General features: G+C 45.9%; 1 protein-coding gene and 1 pseudogene across 1 annotated transcript; one reads left to right on the forward strand and one right to left on the reverse strand.

The window, feature by feature from the left end:
* Window positions 1-3,993: 3,993 nt before the first annotated feature.
* COMMD4 (COMM domain containing 4) lies at window positions 3,994-8,033 on the reverse strand. Its single transcript, XM_069457245.1, has 8 exons — window positions 8,004-8,033; window positions 6,211-6,282; window positions 5,925-5,990; window positions 5,662-5,701; window positions 5,247-5,366; window positions 5,002-5,082; window positions 4,471-4,647; window positions 3,994-4,386 (listed from the first exon to the last, which is right to left on the reverse strand). The coding sequence occupies exons 1-8, from the start codon at window positions 8,004-8,006 to the stop codon at window positions 4,346-4,348; spliced, it is 600 nt and encodes a 199-aa protein (XP_069313346.1). The 5' UTR covers window positions 8,007-8,033; the 3' UTR covers window positions 3,994-4,345.
* Window positions 8,034-8,172: 139 nt separating this feature from the next.
* On the forward strand, window positions 8,173-9,501 carry LOC138374423 (ATPase inhibitor, mitochondrial pseudogene; annotated as a pseudogene).
* Window positions 9,502-16,800: the final 7,299 nt, after the last annotated feature.

The following is a 16,800-nucleotide window of genomic DNA, read 5'->3' on the forward strand; positions in this document are numbered from 1 at the left end:
TCATTAACCTGTTCCTCTATCTGTAGTTTTTCCTGCACACTGACAGTTAGATTTAAAGGCTTGCTTATATAGAGAGAGGGACACCTCCCAAACACTATTCTGTACTTTGAATTACAGCACATGAGGAGGTACCCAATAGCCAGTTGTCCCACTTTAGTGAGGCCGACATTGATCAAGGTTGAGGCTGTGATAGCCAGGGCTCTGCATTGTAAAAGGTATTTCACATCTTGTGACCAGTAAGTAATCTATGGGGTAATTTGTTTCGCTGTTCTCGCTGTTTGTTTAAATTAAGGTGTAATTTACATATAGTAAAATTGACCTTTTTAGAGTACAAGTTTTGACAAATACATACAGTCATGAACCTGCAGCCACAAGCCAGAGAGAATGCACGTTGCAGCATTATTCACAATAGTCAAGGTGTAGAAACAACCTAAATGTCCATCCACAGATAAATGGATTTTTAAAATGTAGTGTACAATGGAATACTATTCAGTCTTAAAAAAAGAAAATCTTGCTACATGCACGCATGGATAATTTTGAGGACATTTATACTAAATGAAATAAGTAAGTCACAGAAAGACAAAGGATGATTCCACTTATATGAAATATCTAAAATAGTCAAACACATAGAAGCAGCCAGTAGAATGGTGGTTGCCAGGAGCTGGGGCAGGGCCAGGGGGAGGGAAGAGGAAATGAGCAGTTTCTATTCAACAGATACAAAGTTCAGTTATGCAAGATGAATAAGTTATGCAAATCTGCAGTACAACATTGCACCTATGATTAACAACACTGTATTGTACATTTAAACATTGTTTTAAGAGAGTAGATCTCATGTTAAGTGTTCTTACCACAATAGTGAGAGGAAGAGAGAGAATACATTTCATCATCTCCCAGAATTTGCGCTTGCACCTTTGTGGTCAACATCCCCGACCCATAGCCTTTGAGTGTGGTTTCTTTCTCTTAACATAAGGTATTGTGATTCAGCCATGTAATTAGCCGGCCAGCATTCCTTTTTCAGTGAGTAGCATGCCATTGTGTAGATGCATCAGTTTGTTTATCCGTTTACTAGTTAAGGGACATTTGGGTTGTTTACGTGGGGTGACTCCTAGCACCACGAAAATAAGCAGTTTCACAGCAACTTTTCACCTAAGGGTTTTAGCACCTTTGATGATCCTTGCCTCAATCAAGTGTTTAACTGGGAGTTATAAATGGTGAGTTTCTAATTCTGTCATTCCTTATATATTAGGTGAAATTCTTGTGTAAAGTATACCTTAACCTCGTTGAGGGGTTATCCTGAAATACTAAAAACACAGGACAAACTCTTAATTCCTTCCCTTTAACTATCAACTTCCAGACTAAGAATTTGGTGTAATAATGCATCCCATGGTGACAAATTAGGGTTGGTTTGGTTTCCAGAGGGGCTTTTTCTGTTAGAGCTGCAGTCCCCATCTTCCAGTGGCCTGTTAGGGACGGGGCCACAGAGCTCTGCCACCATCCCTCCTCCCCACGCCCCCATCCAGGTCCAGGTCAGGGGGGCGGCTCAGGGGTGGGGGGAGCAGGGTGTGTGTGTGTGTGTGTGTGTGTGTGTGTGTGTGTGCGCGCGCGCCCACAGCAGGAGGTAAGCGGAGGAGTCAGCAAAGTGACGCTTCATCTGTATTTACAGCTGCTCGCCATCATTGGCATCATGGCCTGAGCTCTGTGCCGCCATGCCCCCACCCCCAGGCCGTGGAGAAATTGTCTTCCATGAAACCGGTCCCTGGTGCCAAAAAGGTTGGGGACTGCTGTTTTAGAGATCATTATGGAGTCATGGATTTTTCACATTCAACATCTTTTGTTGTTGAGATGGGAATCTCACTATATCACTCAGGCTGGTCTTGAACTCCTGGGCTCAAGCCATCCTCCCAGCTCAGCCTCCCAAGCAGCTTGGACTACAGGCTCAAGCTTCCGCACCCAGTTAATTTTTAAAATTTGTTTAGAGGCAGGGTCTCACTGTGTTGCCCAGGCTCATTCAACATCTTTAAATTCATTGCAGTCCTTTTTCCCCCTCCTATTTATTGAAAGAATATTAAGTATTGGGGCTACACAAACATGGAAACAAACACAATTCCCATCTTTAAGAAACTCAGGCTGTTAAAAGAGGCAAATGAGTTGAAACAAAATTACAATGTGATATTCCCAGAGCACTAACAGGAGCATCTGTGAGAATTCTGTGACAACACAGAAGAGGGAATGCTGCCTGGGGAATGAAGCTAATGTCTTTTCTCGTGATTTTTTTTTTTTTTGGTCTACCATTTTTTGTTTATTCCCGTTTTCATTGTTTTTTCTTGCCCAACTGTGGGCTACTCGAACATTTTTTAGAATATCAGTTTGACTTATCTCTATTTCATTTTATTTTTGAGAAATATTAATTGTATAAATTTATGGGGTGCCATGTGATGTTTTGCTGCATGTATATATTGTGGAGTCATTAAGTCAGGCTCATTAATAGACCCATCACTTCAAGTATTCATCATTTCTTTGTGATGAGAACATTTAAAATCCTCTTTTAGTGCTAATTTTGAAATTCACATTAACTACAGTCACCATGCTATGTAACAGATCAACAGAACTTACTCCTCTTGTCTGAAACTCTGCACCTTTTGACCAACATCTGCCCTTTCCCTGTCTTCCGTTCCCCCAGCCTCTGCTAACCACCACTCTACTCTCTACTTCTGTGAGTTTGACTTTTTGAAAAATACAGCATTTGTCTGTGTCTGGCTTATATCACTTAGCGTAATGTCCTCTAGGTTCACCCATGTTGTTGCAAATGACAGGATTTTTTGCTTCTTAAAGGCCAAATAGTATTCCATTATGTATATATGCCACATTTTTAATACACTGTCCATTGATGGGTGTGCTGTTTTTGACTATATTATACTGCGTTGCTTTTGCAGTCGTTGTTCTAGCTATTACGTTATACATACGTAACTTGTCACAGTTCACTGGTGTTGACATTTGATCAAAGTGTAGAAATATTACCTCCCTTTACTCTCTCCTGTTTATTGTAATCTTAAATATTTCCTCTACATAAACACACTAGATGGTATGATGATTTTTGCGTCACCTGTGGAATCTAATTTAGAACACCTGAGAAGGAAAGGCTACTGTGTATCCAAATTTTTAACTCTTTTCATTGTTCTTCTTTCCTTCCTGATGTTCCGAGATTCCTTCTTTCATCGTTTTTTTTCTGTTTACAGATATATCTTTAGCCATTCCACTTTTTTTTTTTTTTTTTTTTAGACAGGGCTGTCCCCCAGGCTAGAATGAATGCAGTGGTGCAACCTCAAACTCCTGGGCTCAAGCAACCCTCCTGCCCCAGCCTCCTGAGCAGCTGGGACCACAGGCGCACACCAGCACACCTGGCTAATTTTTCTATTTTTTTTTTTTTTTTTTGTAGAGATGGGGTCTCGCCATGTTGCTTAGGTAGGTCTGGAACTCCTGGCCTCAAGCACTCCTCCTGCCTCTTCCTCCTCCCAAAGTGCTAGGATTACGGACATGAGCCACCACGCCCGGCCAGCCATTCCACTTTTTTAAGGTTAGGTCTACTAGTGACCTGTGTGTTGTCTTTCATCTCAGAGTGTCTTGAATTCCTGAAGTCATTTCCACTGAATATAGGAAGCAGGTTGACAATTCTTTTCTTTCAGGGCTCACGAACATGAACGTTCAGTCCCTAACACCATTCCTCTTGCCAATGAGTGGTTCGGGCATGTGCTTCTGTAACCCTAAAGATGGCAGGGAGACAAGGGCTCTCTCCTCTCTCTACGTGGGGTACCTGGCACTGGGGCCACCCACTTGCTGCCAGCCTGAGATCAGAGCCAACGTAAAGAGGGCAGAGCCAAGAGCATCCCAGGCCTGGGAGCTAGAACTCTGATTTTCCGCTCTGCAGACAAGCTGATTCATTCTGGTCCCCAGTCTGCCTCAACCCTGACCCGCCTCAATCAGCAACTGAGAAAAGAAAATGAGCAATAGGCCAGGGAGGTCTGTAAGATACCCTGGTCTCTCTCACAAAAACCTTGGGTCTGAACTCGAAAGACACCCATGCACACACTCCTTTCTACTTCCATTTATTCTTCTTACTCATGAAAACACGTCAACAAGTGCCTTTCGAGGAAGAGAGGAGGCAGTGCTAGAAAAGGCCCTCCGGCCCCTGTACTGAATCTGCAGCGGGCAGCCGGGCAGCCACGCACCTGGGAGGCAGGGGACAGGACTGGCCCCAGCGTCCTGGAACTGGGGCCGCCTCCTGAGGTTCAGAGAGCAGTGACTCCACACTGGTAGGACAGTTCCACACAGGCCTGGAACACCCTTCTCAGCCCAGGGAGCTCATCAGGGTCTGGGCCTGCTTCAGTTCTGCAGGGGGGAGAGGTGGGCAGGTGGGAGGCAACAGGCAGACCTGGGAGGGCCCTTACCCCTCCAGGCATAGCTGAGCCTCACCTGCCAGGAGGACTTGGAACTTGTCTACTGAGAGGGACATGGCAACAGGCTGTGCCGGGACACCCTGGGCAGGTGCCACCTCCAGCCGCAGGTGTACCATGGGCTCTTCCACGGATTGCAGCAGGCTGGAGCGCAGGGTGTAGTCCACCCGCCAGCCCACACCGGTCAACCTGTTCACTGTGAGACAGGGTCGGGGGGCTCTCAGGATCACAGGCAGGCAGGCCAGGCAGCCCTCAGTCCACACCCTAGCTCAGCCCTCGCCCCTTCAAGGCTGCGTGGCTTCTAAGCAGCGCTCATCCGTCTGACCCCGGCTTGGAAGAGGGAGGCTGCTCATACTCAGAACTCGATTATCCACCTCGGACCCCAGGGAAAAGAAACCTGGGCTGGCGTCAGGAGAGCCAGGCCAGGTCCCCACTCTGCAGCTGCTTGTTGTGTAACCCTAGTTAAGTCTTCTGAGGACTGGTGCTTTGCACACCGCATGTAACTTCTAGAATGGAGCCCACACTCCACCCTGGCTGGCCCCACACTTACCGCGCAGACTGCAGGCCCGCAGGTGCTCCTGCAGGGGGCTTTGCTTCTCCTCGTAACAGCGGCACAGGCTAGCCGCGTGCTCTGCGGGCAGAACGAGGTCTCTTGAAGTAGCAGGTGGTGGCTGGAGCAGAGGCAAGTTTCTGGCCCAGAGAGGGCAGGGCACACCTCAAGGTCACATGGCCTGGCCTGCTCTCCAGCAGCCCTTGGCCCATACCTTACCTACCTGCCCGCCCGCGACCCCGTACCTTTGGGCAGCCCCAGCTGCTGCAGTTCACTGGACAAAGATTCACCGTCGACGCTGTGCTTGGCTGCACTAGAGAGGATGAAGCTCAGTACTGCCACTGTGGCCTTCACATCGCCGGACTCTGGGGACCGGTGGGCGGGGCAGGGGATGTTACTGTGGCTCCAGCCACCTCCCTGTTGCCCTGTTATCTTTGGCTCAAAGCCCCCAGGCCTCTGGAGCCAAAGGCACTGCTGCTGCTCCACCAGGAGCTGGCAGAGGACAAGAGGGCGAGATTGTCAACGTCTTTCTTCCCCTCGTGCTCCTCCACTGAGGCAGCTGGGGCAGGGAGGGCTGCGGGGAGGAGGGGGCCTCTGTGTGAGGCACTGGGCCAAGTACCCAGGGTTGCCCAAGGCCTGCGGACTCAGTGGGGCACTCACCAAACTTGGCGTCGGCGGTGAGCTTCAGGATCTTCTCATACTGTGGAGAAAGGAGACCCTCAGGGGATGACAGATCCCTGCACAGCAGCCCCTCGCGCCCAGCCTGGATCCCGCGCAAGGAACACGCTGGGCTGGAGAGAAGGGTGGGAGGTGTCCAGGGAGATCGACAGGCTGGATTCACCCCCTCCCCGGGCCTGGTGCAGTTTCTGGGCAGTGGGGGTCATAAGGTCATGGGACAATGGGGTGCTGAGTCCTGTACTCACGTCAATCCCTTGTCCCAGAAGTTCCTTTAGTACCTGGCTGCACAGCAGCCGCAGCTTCACAGAGGACTGGAAGGGAAGTCTTCCCATCAGCTAGACTGGCCCACCTCACCCCTCACTGCTGGGGTTGGCTCAGGGAGGGCCAGCCAGGTGATCAAGGTCACACAGCATGGTAGCACAGGCTGAGAGCACTGAGGACCCGACTCCAGAGTGACCTCACCACCCCCACCTCATAACCCCCAGCCCCAATGCCCCTCCCTCATCCCCACATAGACCCCATGCACTCAACAATCTTGGCCAGTGTGCTGATCTCCGCCAGGACCCAGTCGGGACAGTCCAGATCACCACAGAACCGGAACCTCTGCAAGGCAGCAAGGCAGGTGATCAGGGTGGAGGGAGGGCTCCGGTGGGGCCAGGATCCATGTGTGCGTGGCCCACACTATTGCTCAGCAGGAACCCCTGATCCCTGTCCAAGACGGACACCCTCTGGCCTCTGGTTCTCCCCATCACCAGACTGTTTAGAGAACTCACTCCCTGATCTTCCTCCACCAAACCCTGTTCTGATGCCTACTCCAGGCGTCATCTGCTTGACAAACATCGCTCAGCGCCTTCTCTGGGGCAGATCCCGTTTTAAGTGCTGGGGGCACAGCAGGGGGTAAAACGGAGTCCTGGCCTCGTAGACATGTGTGGCCTCTCTCGCTGCCTCCCCATACCCAGCCCTGCTCCCACTTTGTCCCTGATGGCCCTCAGCGTGGCTTGTTCTCCCTCATTTCATTCAGATCTCTGTTCAAATGACACCTGACCAGACAGGCCCTACCTTGTCAGACTTTCTAAAGTAGCCCCTCACACAAGGAAATTCTGGGCACCAGTAGCTATGTTCATTATCTTGGCTATGGTGATCCAAGACCCCAAAAATATGTGGGTTTTTTAAGACAGGGTCTCACTCTCATTCTGTTGCCCCAGGCTGGGTGCAGTGGCACCATCATAACTCACTGCAGCCTAAGACTCCTGGGCTAAAGCGATCCTCCTGCTTCAGCCTCCTGAGTAGCTGGGACTACAGGCATGTGCCACCACACCCGGCTAATTTTTTAAAACTTTTTTAGATATGGGGTCTGGATGTTACCCAGGCTGGTCTCAAATTCCTGGCCTCAAGTGATCCTCCCACTTCAGCCTCCCAAAGTGCTGGGATTACAGGCATGAGCCACTGTGCCAGGCCTAGATTGATCTTTGTTTACTTGTCCAGCCTCACCTTTCAATAACCTCCAGATTACACTCTTCCAGCTAGCTGAAATGCATTCATACCTAGGCAGCCAGGCTCTCACCTGAAGCCTTTGCACATGCTGTTCCCTGTCTGAAGACACACTTCCCCTCCCCTGCCTCCCAACCCCTGGTACACCAACTGTACTGCACCCAGGCAGCTTCCCCTGCCCTCCCCGACCCCAAGTTGATGTCTGCCTCAGGAAACCTTCCTAACACTATATATAAGGTACAGTTCGGTCTCTGCCCCTGGAGTCTTAAGTAGGACTGGCAATTCAAGCCTCTGACTTCACCTCCTGCAGCTGAAGTCCCACTGCCTGGCACACTGCATGGTATAGATTAGGCACTAACAACGTATCTACTGAATGAATGGATGGATGGATGGATGGATGGATCGGGAAACCCCAACACCAAAACTACTCCTTTCTAGCTCCGGAAAGAGTAGCGAGGCTTTTTAACAGTGTGGGAGAAGCAGCCTGACTCTAAGCAAGTTCTTGTTCAAGTACCACAAGAGGGCTGGGGACGTGGGCACCCTGGGGGCTGGGCAAGGCCTGGAAGGTCTCCCGCTCCCGACAAGCCCCAGTTCCTGGTCTGCCAAGGAAGCACCCTGGACTCTAAGCCGGCTGGCCCGATCCGTCCCCCTTGCAGTGCGCAGAAGCAGGGCTGCGGCGGACTTTCCTCTACCAGACCCTCGGCCCCCACGACGGCACCCACAGCGTTTGCGGAGGGGCCTGCAGACTGCCCCTCTCCTCGCCTCCAGAGCCACCGGCGCCCCACCCGTCCTACCCCAGCATCACCTCCCTCGCACCACCCCCAGTCCCTCACCATCGCGCCAAGAGGCCGGAACGCAAGAATTTCTTTTTCCGGTTGCGCCTGGTCAGCTGATCCGGCGATCACGTGACGCGGATTCACAGCGTCCGGGAGGGCGGGGCCTGCCCTGGGGAGGTTGGGAGTCGGTTGCTGCTGGCTGGAGCTGTCGGGGCGGAAGGCTAGAGCCGCCTGTCTCCCAGAACCCTTCCGTGGAAACGGTTTAACTGACGCCAGAATCAAGGCAGTGACAAAGAAGGCGTGGAAGTCATTCCGTTTGTCTAACTTAAGGGGACGGGATCCCAGGAGCCGGGGTATTCAGGTCATTTTCATGTTTTCCACCGTTAAGCAATACTATTATGTTAATAATAGCTGTGGGCTGTGGCAGGACATATTTTAAATACAGTATACATGCAGAAAAATATACATATTATAAAACATAATGAATTTTCATAAACTGTCCACCCCACGTACCCAGCACCCAGTTAAAGATATACAACATTACCAGTACCCCCAGGTAGCTCTTTCAAGCGCGTGGGTATTTTATTTTGATGACTCCTCCTAGGTGCCTTTCAAAACGGGCTGTGACAATGTACATGCTCAGGAAAAGTTTTTTCTACAGCTTCACCAACATTAGATACTTAAGTTTTGCCAATCTGATAGGAAAAAAAAATCATTTGCTTTAAATTGCAGTAGTCTGCCTACTGGTGACTTTGAGCAAATGGATGGTCTAGGAAAACGAAGTTTCTGACATTGACTTGAAGAGGTAAAAACAAAAAGACAAAACAACAAAAACATACTAGAGAGTAGACTAATAACCAAAGAAGAAATTGAACACAGTCCTCCCTTAGTATCCTCAGGGTATTGGTTCCGGGACCCCGAGATACCAGAATCCACAGATGTTCAAGTCCATGAATGAAATGGCTTAGTATTTACGTAAAACCTATGCACATCCTCCCATATGCTTTAAAGCATCTCTAGATCACTAATTAATATAATACCTAATACAATGTAAATGCTATGTGAATAGCTGTTTTATCGTAGTTTTAAATATTGTGATTAGCGCGTTCGGAGAGGCTGTGGCTGCGGTGACCGGAGAGGAGAAGAAGCTCTAGCAACTATGGCAGTGTCGGTGTTGGCGGTGCGGTCGCGGCTTGGCATGTGGGGCGTGAAGGCCGTGCGAGCCCGAGGCTTCGGCTGGGATCAGTCTGATCTTGTCGACAGGAGCTCGGGCTCGGGATCGATCCGGGAAGCTGGTGGGGCCTTCGGAAAAAGAGAGCAGGCGGAAGAGGATCGCTATTTCCGGGCGCAGAGTAGAGAACAACTGGCAGCCTTGAAAAAACACCATGAAGATGAGATTGGTCATCATAAGAGGGAGGTTGAGCGTCTGCAGAAAGAAATTGAGCGACATAAACAGAAGATCAAAACGCTAAGCCATGATGATTAAGTGCGCACAGTTCCCCATAGAATGGCACCTACCATCGCCCACTTCTATGTAGACATAGTTCTGGTTTAATTAATATTTGTCTGTGTGCCACTAACAGATTCTAATGAATTGTCTCCAGTGAAAAAAAATTGTATTCGTTTTTATTTTTTTTTTCAAATATTTCTATTCATGGTTGGTTGAATCCAGGGATGCGGATGGAACCCAAGGATACAGAGGGCAGCCTGTGGTTTGAGCTCTCTCCTCAATTCCATGCCCACCCATGCACAGGCCCGGCTGGTTTTATTGTAGACTTTCAAGCTTTCATTTTTTATTTCTTTTATTTTTATTTTTGTTAGCCAGTCAAATTTAGCAGTGGGGGGTTGAATACCAACTTTAGTGACACTAATGTTAATAAGTTCTGATAACCCACTACCATCGGACCAGCCCCTTTCAAGCTTTCAAAGGGCAGACAGAGCCCATGACAGTTAAACTGCTCCGTCAAATAGAAAGTAAGGGAAAGCATCCCAGTTCATAGTAAAATGGATCTCATTTATACAGAGTTCTTCAAAAAAATCGTAAATGTTAGCCTGTTGAAAGCAAAGGGTGTTAAAATTCTACATCGTGTCACAGAAAATTTTTTATTTTTATTTCAAAATATTAAGGGGGTACAAGTGTTTTTGTTACATGGATACTCTGTATAATGCAGATGTCAGGGCTTTCAGTGTGCGGCACCAGGACAGTGTTCCTTGTACTCCACAGATAAGTTTATTCCTCACCCTCCGCCCGTCGTCTCCCCTTCTTAGTTTCCAATGTCCTTTACGTTTTTTTTGTGCCATGTATACCCATCGTTTAAGCTCCCACTTATTAGTGAGAACATGTGGTGGTTATTTTTCTGTTCCTGAGATATGTCACTTAGGATAATGGTCCACATTGCTTCCAAATTGCTGTGAATGACATTATTTCATTCCTTTTTATGGCTGAGCAGTATTCCATGGCGTGTGTGTGTATATATGTATGTATGTGTGTGTGTGTGTGTGTATACACACACCACATTTTCTTTACCCACTCATGAATTGATGGGCACTTAGGTTGATTCCATATCTTTTCAATTGTGAATTATGCTGTAGTAAACATTCCAGTGCAGGTATCTTTTGGATAAAATGATTTCTTTGCCTTTGGGTGGATACTCAGAAGTGGGATTGCTGGATGGAATGGTCGGTCTACTTTTAGCTCTTTGAGGAATCTCCACACTGTTTTCCACAGAGGTTGTACAAGTTTGTAGTCCCACCAGCAGTGTATAAGCGTTCCTTTCTCTCTGCATCTACACCAGCATCTGTTGTGTTTTGGTTTTTTAATGATGGCCATTCTAACAGGGGTAAGGTGGTGTCTCTCTGTGGTTTTCATTTGTATTCCCGTTATGATTAGCGCTGTTAAACTTTTTTTCATAACTTTGTTGGCCATTTGTCTGTCTTCTTTTAAAAAGATTCCGTTCATGTCTTTTGCCCATTTTTTTGATGGGGTTGTTTTTTTTCTTGCTGATTTGAGTTCTCTGTAGATTCTGAGTATTATTCCTTTGTTGGATGTATAGTTTGCAAATATTTTCTCCTATTCTGTAGGTTTTCTGTTTAGTCTGTTGATTATTTTCTTCGCTGTGCAGAAGCTTTTTAATTTAATTAAGTTCCATTTATTTATTTATTTTTTTGTTGCTATATTTGCCAATGAGGTCTTAGTCATAAAGTCTTTGCTTAGACCTATATCTGGAAGAGTTTTTCCTATGTTTTCTTCTAGAATTTTTATGATTTCATGCCTTGCATTTAAGTCTTTGATCCATCTTGAACTAATTTCTGTATATGGTGAGAGATCATTCTTCTGCATGTGGCTATCCAGTTTTCCCAGCACCGTTAGTTGAATAGGGCTTCCTTTCCCCAATGTGTGTTTTTGTCCGCTTTGTCAAAGATCAGTTGGTTGTAGTTATATGGTTTTATTTCTGTGTTCTCTATTCTGTTCCATCGGTCTATGTCTTTACTTTTGTACAGTACCATGCTGTTTTAGTTACTATAGTCTTGTATAATAGTATAATTTGAAGTCAGGTAATGTGATGCCTCCAGATTTGTTCTTTTTGCTTAAGAGTGCTTTGGCTATTTGGGCTCTTTTGTGGTTCCAAATGAAATTAGGGTTATGTTTTTATCTGTAAAATAAGATGTTGGTATTTTGATGGGAATTGTGTTGAATCTAAGATTTTTATTTTAAGAACATAAGAATGGTTCCAATTGTATTTCATCATATCAATAGGTTTAAAAAGAGAAAAAAATGGATAGATTTGGAAAACCACTTTTGATTAAAAAAGAGAAAAAATACAAATTAGGAATAGATGAAAACTATCATAAGCTGATAGAGTATTTGAAAAACAAAACCGCAAACAGCAAACAACGTCAAACGGAAAAATTATTTAAATTTGGAAATAAGGCAAAAAGATGGGTGGCTTGTCCTTTTAATGTCACACTGGAGCATTGTTTCACAGATACTTGTTTTACAAACACAGATTATTTGATTGTTTGGAGCAGTGGTTCTCAAACTTTAGAGTGCGCCCTAATCCCCTGCAGGGCTTGTTCAAACAGAGGTTGCCAAGCCCAACACCAGAGTTTCTGATTTGGTAGGTTTGAGGTGGGACCTGAGCGTCTGAATTTCCAAGTTCCCAGGTGATGCTGAGGCTTCCAGTCTGGGGACCATGATTTGAAAATCACTAATGTAGGAGAATGTACCTGAGAAGTTACAGGTTAACTTACAGATTTTTGTTCAGTAGAAAAGATAACCCCAAAGATGACAGATTTATTTCCCTATAGGACGTTAACAATTTTTGTGTCTAACTGAGCATGCATTTCAAAATGGCTTTCCTGGCGCACCATAGATACCGTCTCTCAAAATGCCCCTTGAACTAGCTCTACCATCTCACTGATTCTCTCAGGAATTAAAGATGCTATCTGGCATACCCTTCCTCCCACACACACCTGGCCTCCCTGCCGTGGGGGCTGTCAAAAGCAGAACTGGTCCCACCTGCACTAGTTGGAGAAGGGCCTTAGGAAATCACCTTTTGGGGGATTAGTTCCACCTTCATTCATTCATTCATTAACTCATTCACTCAACACATATCCGCTGAGCATCTTCCTGTGCCAGCCTGGGGTGATGGGCCAGGCAGATCTGTGTCCCGAGGAGCTCCCCTCTGTTTGGAGAAGACGGACAGGCAGACTCACGGACCACGAGACCTCCTCTGGTTAGGGGGCACCTGGGACTGGATGCAGGGGAGGGTCTCACCTGCAGGAGGTGGCTGTGGGTGTCAATGTGGGGGGAGGTGGAGGCAACAAGGGAGTGAGGGTGTCCAGGCAGAGGGCCCGGCATGTGCACAGGCCCAGGGCGTGGACCCGGGGCAGGCAGGGCCCACTCTGTCTGGAAGGCTTCCTCACCCTGCCAACTATAGGCCCTGGCTGGATCACAGGTAAAGGCTTCATGCCAATTTTTTTTTTTTTATTTTTTGAGACAGAGTCTCGCTCTGTTGCCCGGGCTAGAGTGCCGTAGCGTCACCCTAGCTCACAGCAACCTCAAACTCCTGGGCTCAAGCAATCCTACTGCCTCAGCCTCCCGAGTAGCTGGGACTACAGGCATGAGCCACCATGCTCAGCTAATTTTTTTTATATATTTTTAGTTGTCTAGTTATTTTCTTTCTATTTTTAGTAGAGACGGTGTCTTGCTCTTGCTCAGGCTGGTCTTGAACTCCTGACCTCGAGCGATCCTTCCGCCTCGGCCTCCCAGAGTGCTAGGATTAAGGGGGGGAGCCACCACGCCCGGCCCATGCCAATTTTTAAAATGATATTTAGTACATTTTAATTATACAATGAGACATTACTGTGATAAAAATAAAAAATATAGAAAATTTTAAAAACCAAAAAAAATTGACTGCTTCTCTCCCCACGTAACTGCTTCTACAGTCTTTTCTGACTCTCTTCCCTATGTATATGCAACTATAAATATAAATTTCACAAGATAGTATTCTACCCCATATTCTGGTTTGGAACCTGATTTTTCACTCAGCGGTGAATAAGGCAGGTTTCAGACAGGCTGGGCATTGTGAGGGCCCTGCCCTGATGTCCCAGCAGGGGTGTGCCCCCCTCACCCCCTGTAGGGGACTCTGTCCTTGTTGCTGGGTGACATTGGGAAAGTCCCACCCTCCTCAGAGCCTTGATTTTCTTGGTTGAATTAAGGGCTGGAAGGGGTGTGGGTTGGACTAGATCAGTGTTTCCCAAAATCAGAAATGCCACCTAAAGCTGCTGTGGGATGTACCCTGCTCAAATCCAGGGGAGAGGCATTTTCACCATAATCTTTGTGAATGGAGCCCCTGCCCAAAAGTGCAGTGTGTGAACCTAGTGCTCCACAAGAGGACTTTAGGTGGCAGCTGCATTTATTTATACAGTGACCTTCTGTTTGTAGTAAATGATACTGATTTTCCATTTACTGTATATCAGAGGCCAGGCATGGTGGCTCACACCTGTAATCCCAGCACTTTGGGAGGCCAGGGCAGGAGGATCAGTTGAGGCCAGGAGTGTGAGACCACCCTGGTCAATATAGCAAGACCCCACATCTACAAAAAATTTGAAAATTAAAAAAATAAAATGTGGTATATCAGAATCAACTGGAGGGCTTGTTAAATCACAGATTGCTGAACCCACTTCTCAGAGTTTCTGATTCAGAAGGTCTGGGATAGAGCCTGAAAATTTGCATTTCTAACAAGTTCTTAGGTGATACTGATGTGGCTGGTTCAGGGACCACATTTTGAGAACCACTCATCAAAAGTTTCTCTTTTAATTACATTTATTTAGGTTTTAAAAATGAATTGATTTAAAGCACATGAATAGATGCTAAACAATACTAACCATTAGGGAAATGCAAATTAAAATCATGGTAAGATCTGAACAGCTAAAATAAAAAGCAGTGATAACATCAAATCTTGGTGAGGATACAGAGTACACTGAGTCTCTCATACATTGCTCGTGGGAATATAAAATGGTACAGACGCTCTGGAAAATAGTTTGGCAGTTCCTTTAAAAACTCAACACATACCTCTATATACCACCGACCAATTGCTCCTGGGCATTTATCCCAGAAAAAATGAAAAATGAAAAGCTTCTGCACAAAAACCTGTACATGATTGTTCGTGGCAGATTTATTTGTAATAGCCCCAAACTGGAAACAACCAAATATCCTCAGTAGCTGGATGGTTAAGCAAACTGTGGTGAATCTATACTATGAAATACTACTCAGCAAGAAAAAGGAACGTGCAACAACGTGGATGGAGCTCAAGGGTATTATACTGAGTAAAAGCCAGTCTCAAAAAGTCATATTCTGTATTACTCTGTTTATATAATATTCTTGATGAAATTATAGCAATGGAAAGCAGATTAGTAGTTGCCAGGGGATAGGCATGGTGGAGGGGAGGAGGCAGGTGTGACTACAGAGGAGTAGCTGGAGAGAAATTTTTGTGGTGATAGAACAGTTCTGTATCTTGATGATAGTGGTGGTTACATGAATCTACATATGTGATAAAATGATGTAGACCTATGCATATGACATTGCTGGATATCGTACTATACGTATGTAAAATGTAATCATTGGAGGAAACTAAATGAAGGGTACATGGAACCTCTGCACCATCTTTGAAATTTCCTCTGAATCTGTAATTATTTAAATATAAAAAGTAAAAAAAATTAAAAACTTGATATGGACAAAAACAAATAAAAATAATATTGACTGCATGCAAGTCTGGCAAAACTGTTGACACAGTAAATGATTGAGAGTATCTAATCCATCCAATGCGCAGTTGCCCCCAGCCAGGCCCTGTCCCAGGTTAGGTCACTTGCAGGAGGCTGGGACTCTGGATCCTCTCCTCCTTGGCTTTGGGGTAGAGTTGACAGATAAAATACAGGATTCCCAGTTAAATTTAGATTTCTGACAAATAATAATTTTTAGTATAAGCATGTGCCATGCATATTTAGGACATATTTATACTAAAAATTCTATCTAAATTCTTTAATGTATATCTATAGTTATTTTAAACCCTTGTCTGCTCATTCCAATAATTGAGCTATTTATGGGTCTGTTTGTATTGACTGGTTTGTCTCTTAATTTTAGGATACCTTTTCTTTTTCATATGTCTAGTATTAATAAATATTTTTTGATATGCTAGACATTGTGAACATACATTGTAGAGATGTGGATTATGTTATCTTACTCCAAATTGTGTTGAGTTTTGTTCTGGGAGGGAATTAATTACTGATGGGTTAGGTTTTGTTAGGGTGAGTTGTTTTCAGTTTTGCCCTTATTTCTAGGGAATTTTCCTTAATCCCAAGGCAGGCTTCTAAGCCCTCATCTGAATGTCTGGGATATTCACCAAGACCTGAGACTCCAAGAGTGGAGACTCTGGATGGGCCAGAATTCTGAAGTATCTGCAGCACTCCTAGTCGCAGAAGAGTGCTCTCAGGTCAGTAAATTCTCACACGTGCAGCCTTTTGTCCACCCCTGATCCAACACTGTCATGCCCTCTCCTCCTCCTCTCCCAGATTCTACCAGGATATACTCAACAGCTCCTGCAACTGTCTTGGTGAATAAGTCATTTCCCCTGGAGCAGATTGTGCTTGTGATCTTGGGCTGCGACGAGGATTGACCCTAGTCATTGGTCTGTGGCAATGTGAGGCAGCAATGAGGAGGACACACCTCATATTCTGTAAGGCATACATCTCACTGGGTATTCTTTGTCTAGTCTCCAGGCAAGGGGCAGTTGCTCTTCTCTAGCAAGGGGGTGGCTCCTTTTAGCCCAGAGCATTCTGGAGAGACTGGAAATTCAAGGTTCTAAGATGTATCCACTCAAATTTCCCCATACCAGGTGTCAGGATCACATGACTTTTCTATCAGGGGCCCTGAAGTTGGCATTAGAGGCCCATTACAGTTAATACTTTGCAGTTCTGTCATCGTTATAGTTCAATTCCATGTCTAACTTACAGCCCATTCTGCTCTCCAGGAGTGGGAGAAGTTTTCTTCAATCCTGTCATGGAGGCTCTCTGGTTTCCACAACATTGTCTGAGCTGACAGGCTTAAGCTTGACATTTTCCTTCTTCAAGGTTTCTTTCTTACTTTCTTTCCTTTCCTTTTGTTTTCTTTTCTTTTTTTTTTTTTTTTATCATGGCTGATATTTTTACTTTTTAAATTAATTTTAAAATATCAGAGGCCAGGCGCGGTGGCTCATGTCTGTAATCCTAGCACTTGGGAGGCCGAGGCAGACACATTGTTTGAGCTCAGGAGTTCAAGACCAGCCTGAGCGAGAAAGAAAGAAAGAAATTAGCT

Source organism: Eulemur rufifrons, chromosome 2, assembly GCF_041146395.1.
Source record: "Eulemur rufifrons isolate Redbay chromosome 2, OSU_ERuf_1, whole genome shotgun sequence".
Taxonomy (NCBI): Eukaryota; Metazoa; Chordata; class Mammalia; order Primates; family Lemuridae; genus Eulemur; species Eulemur rufifrons.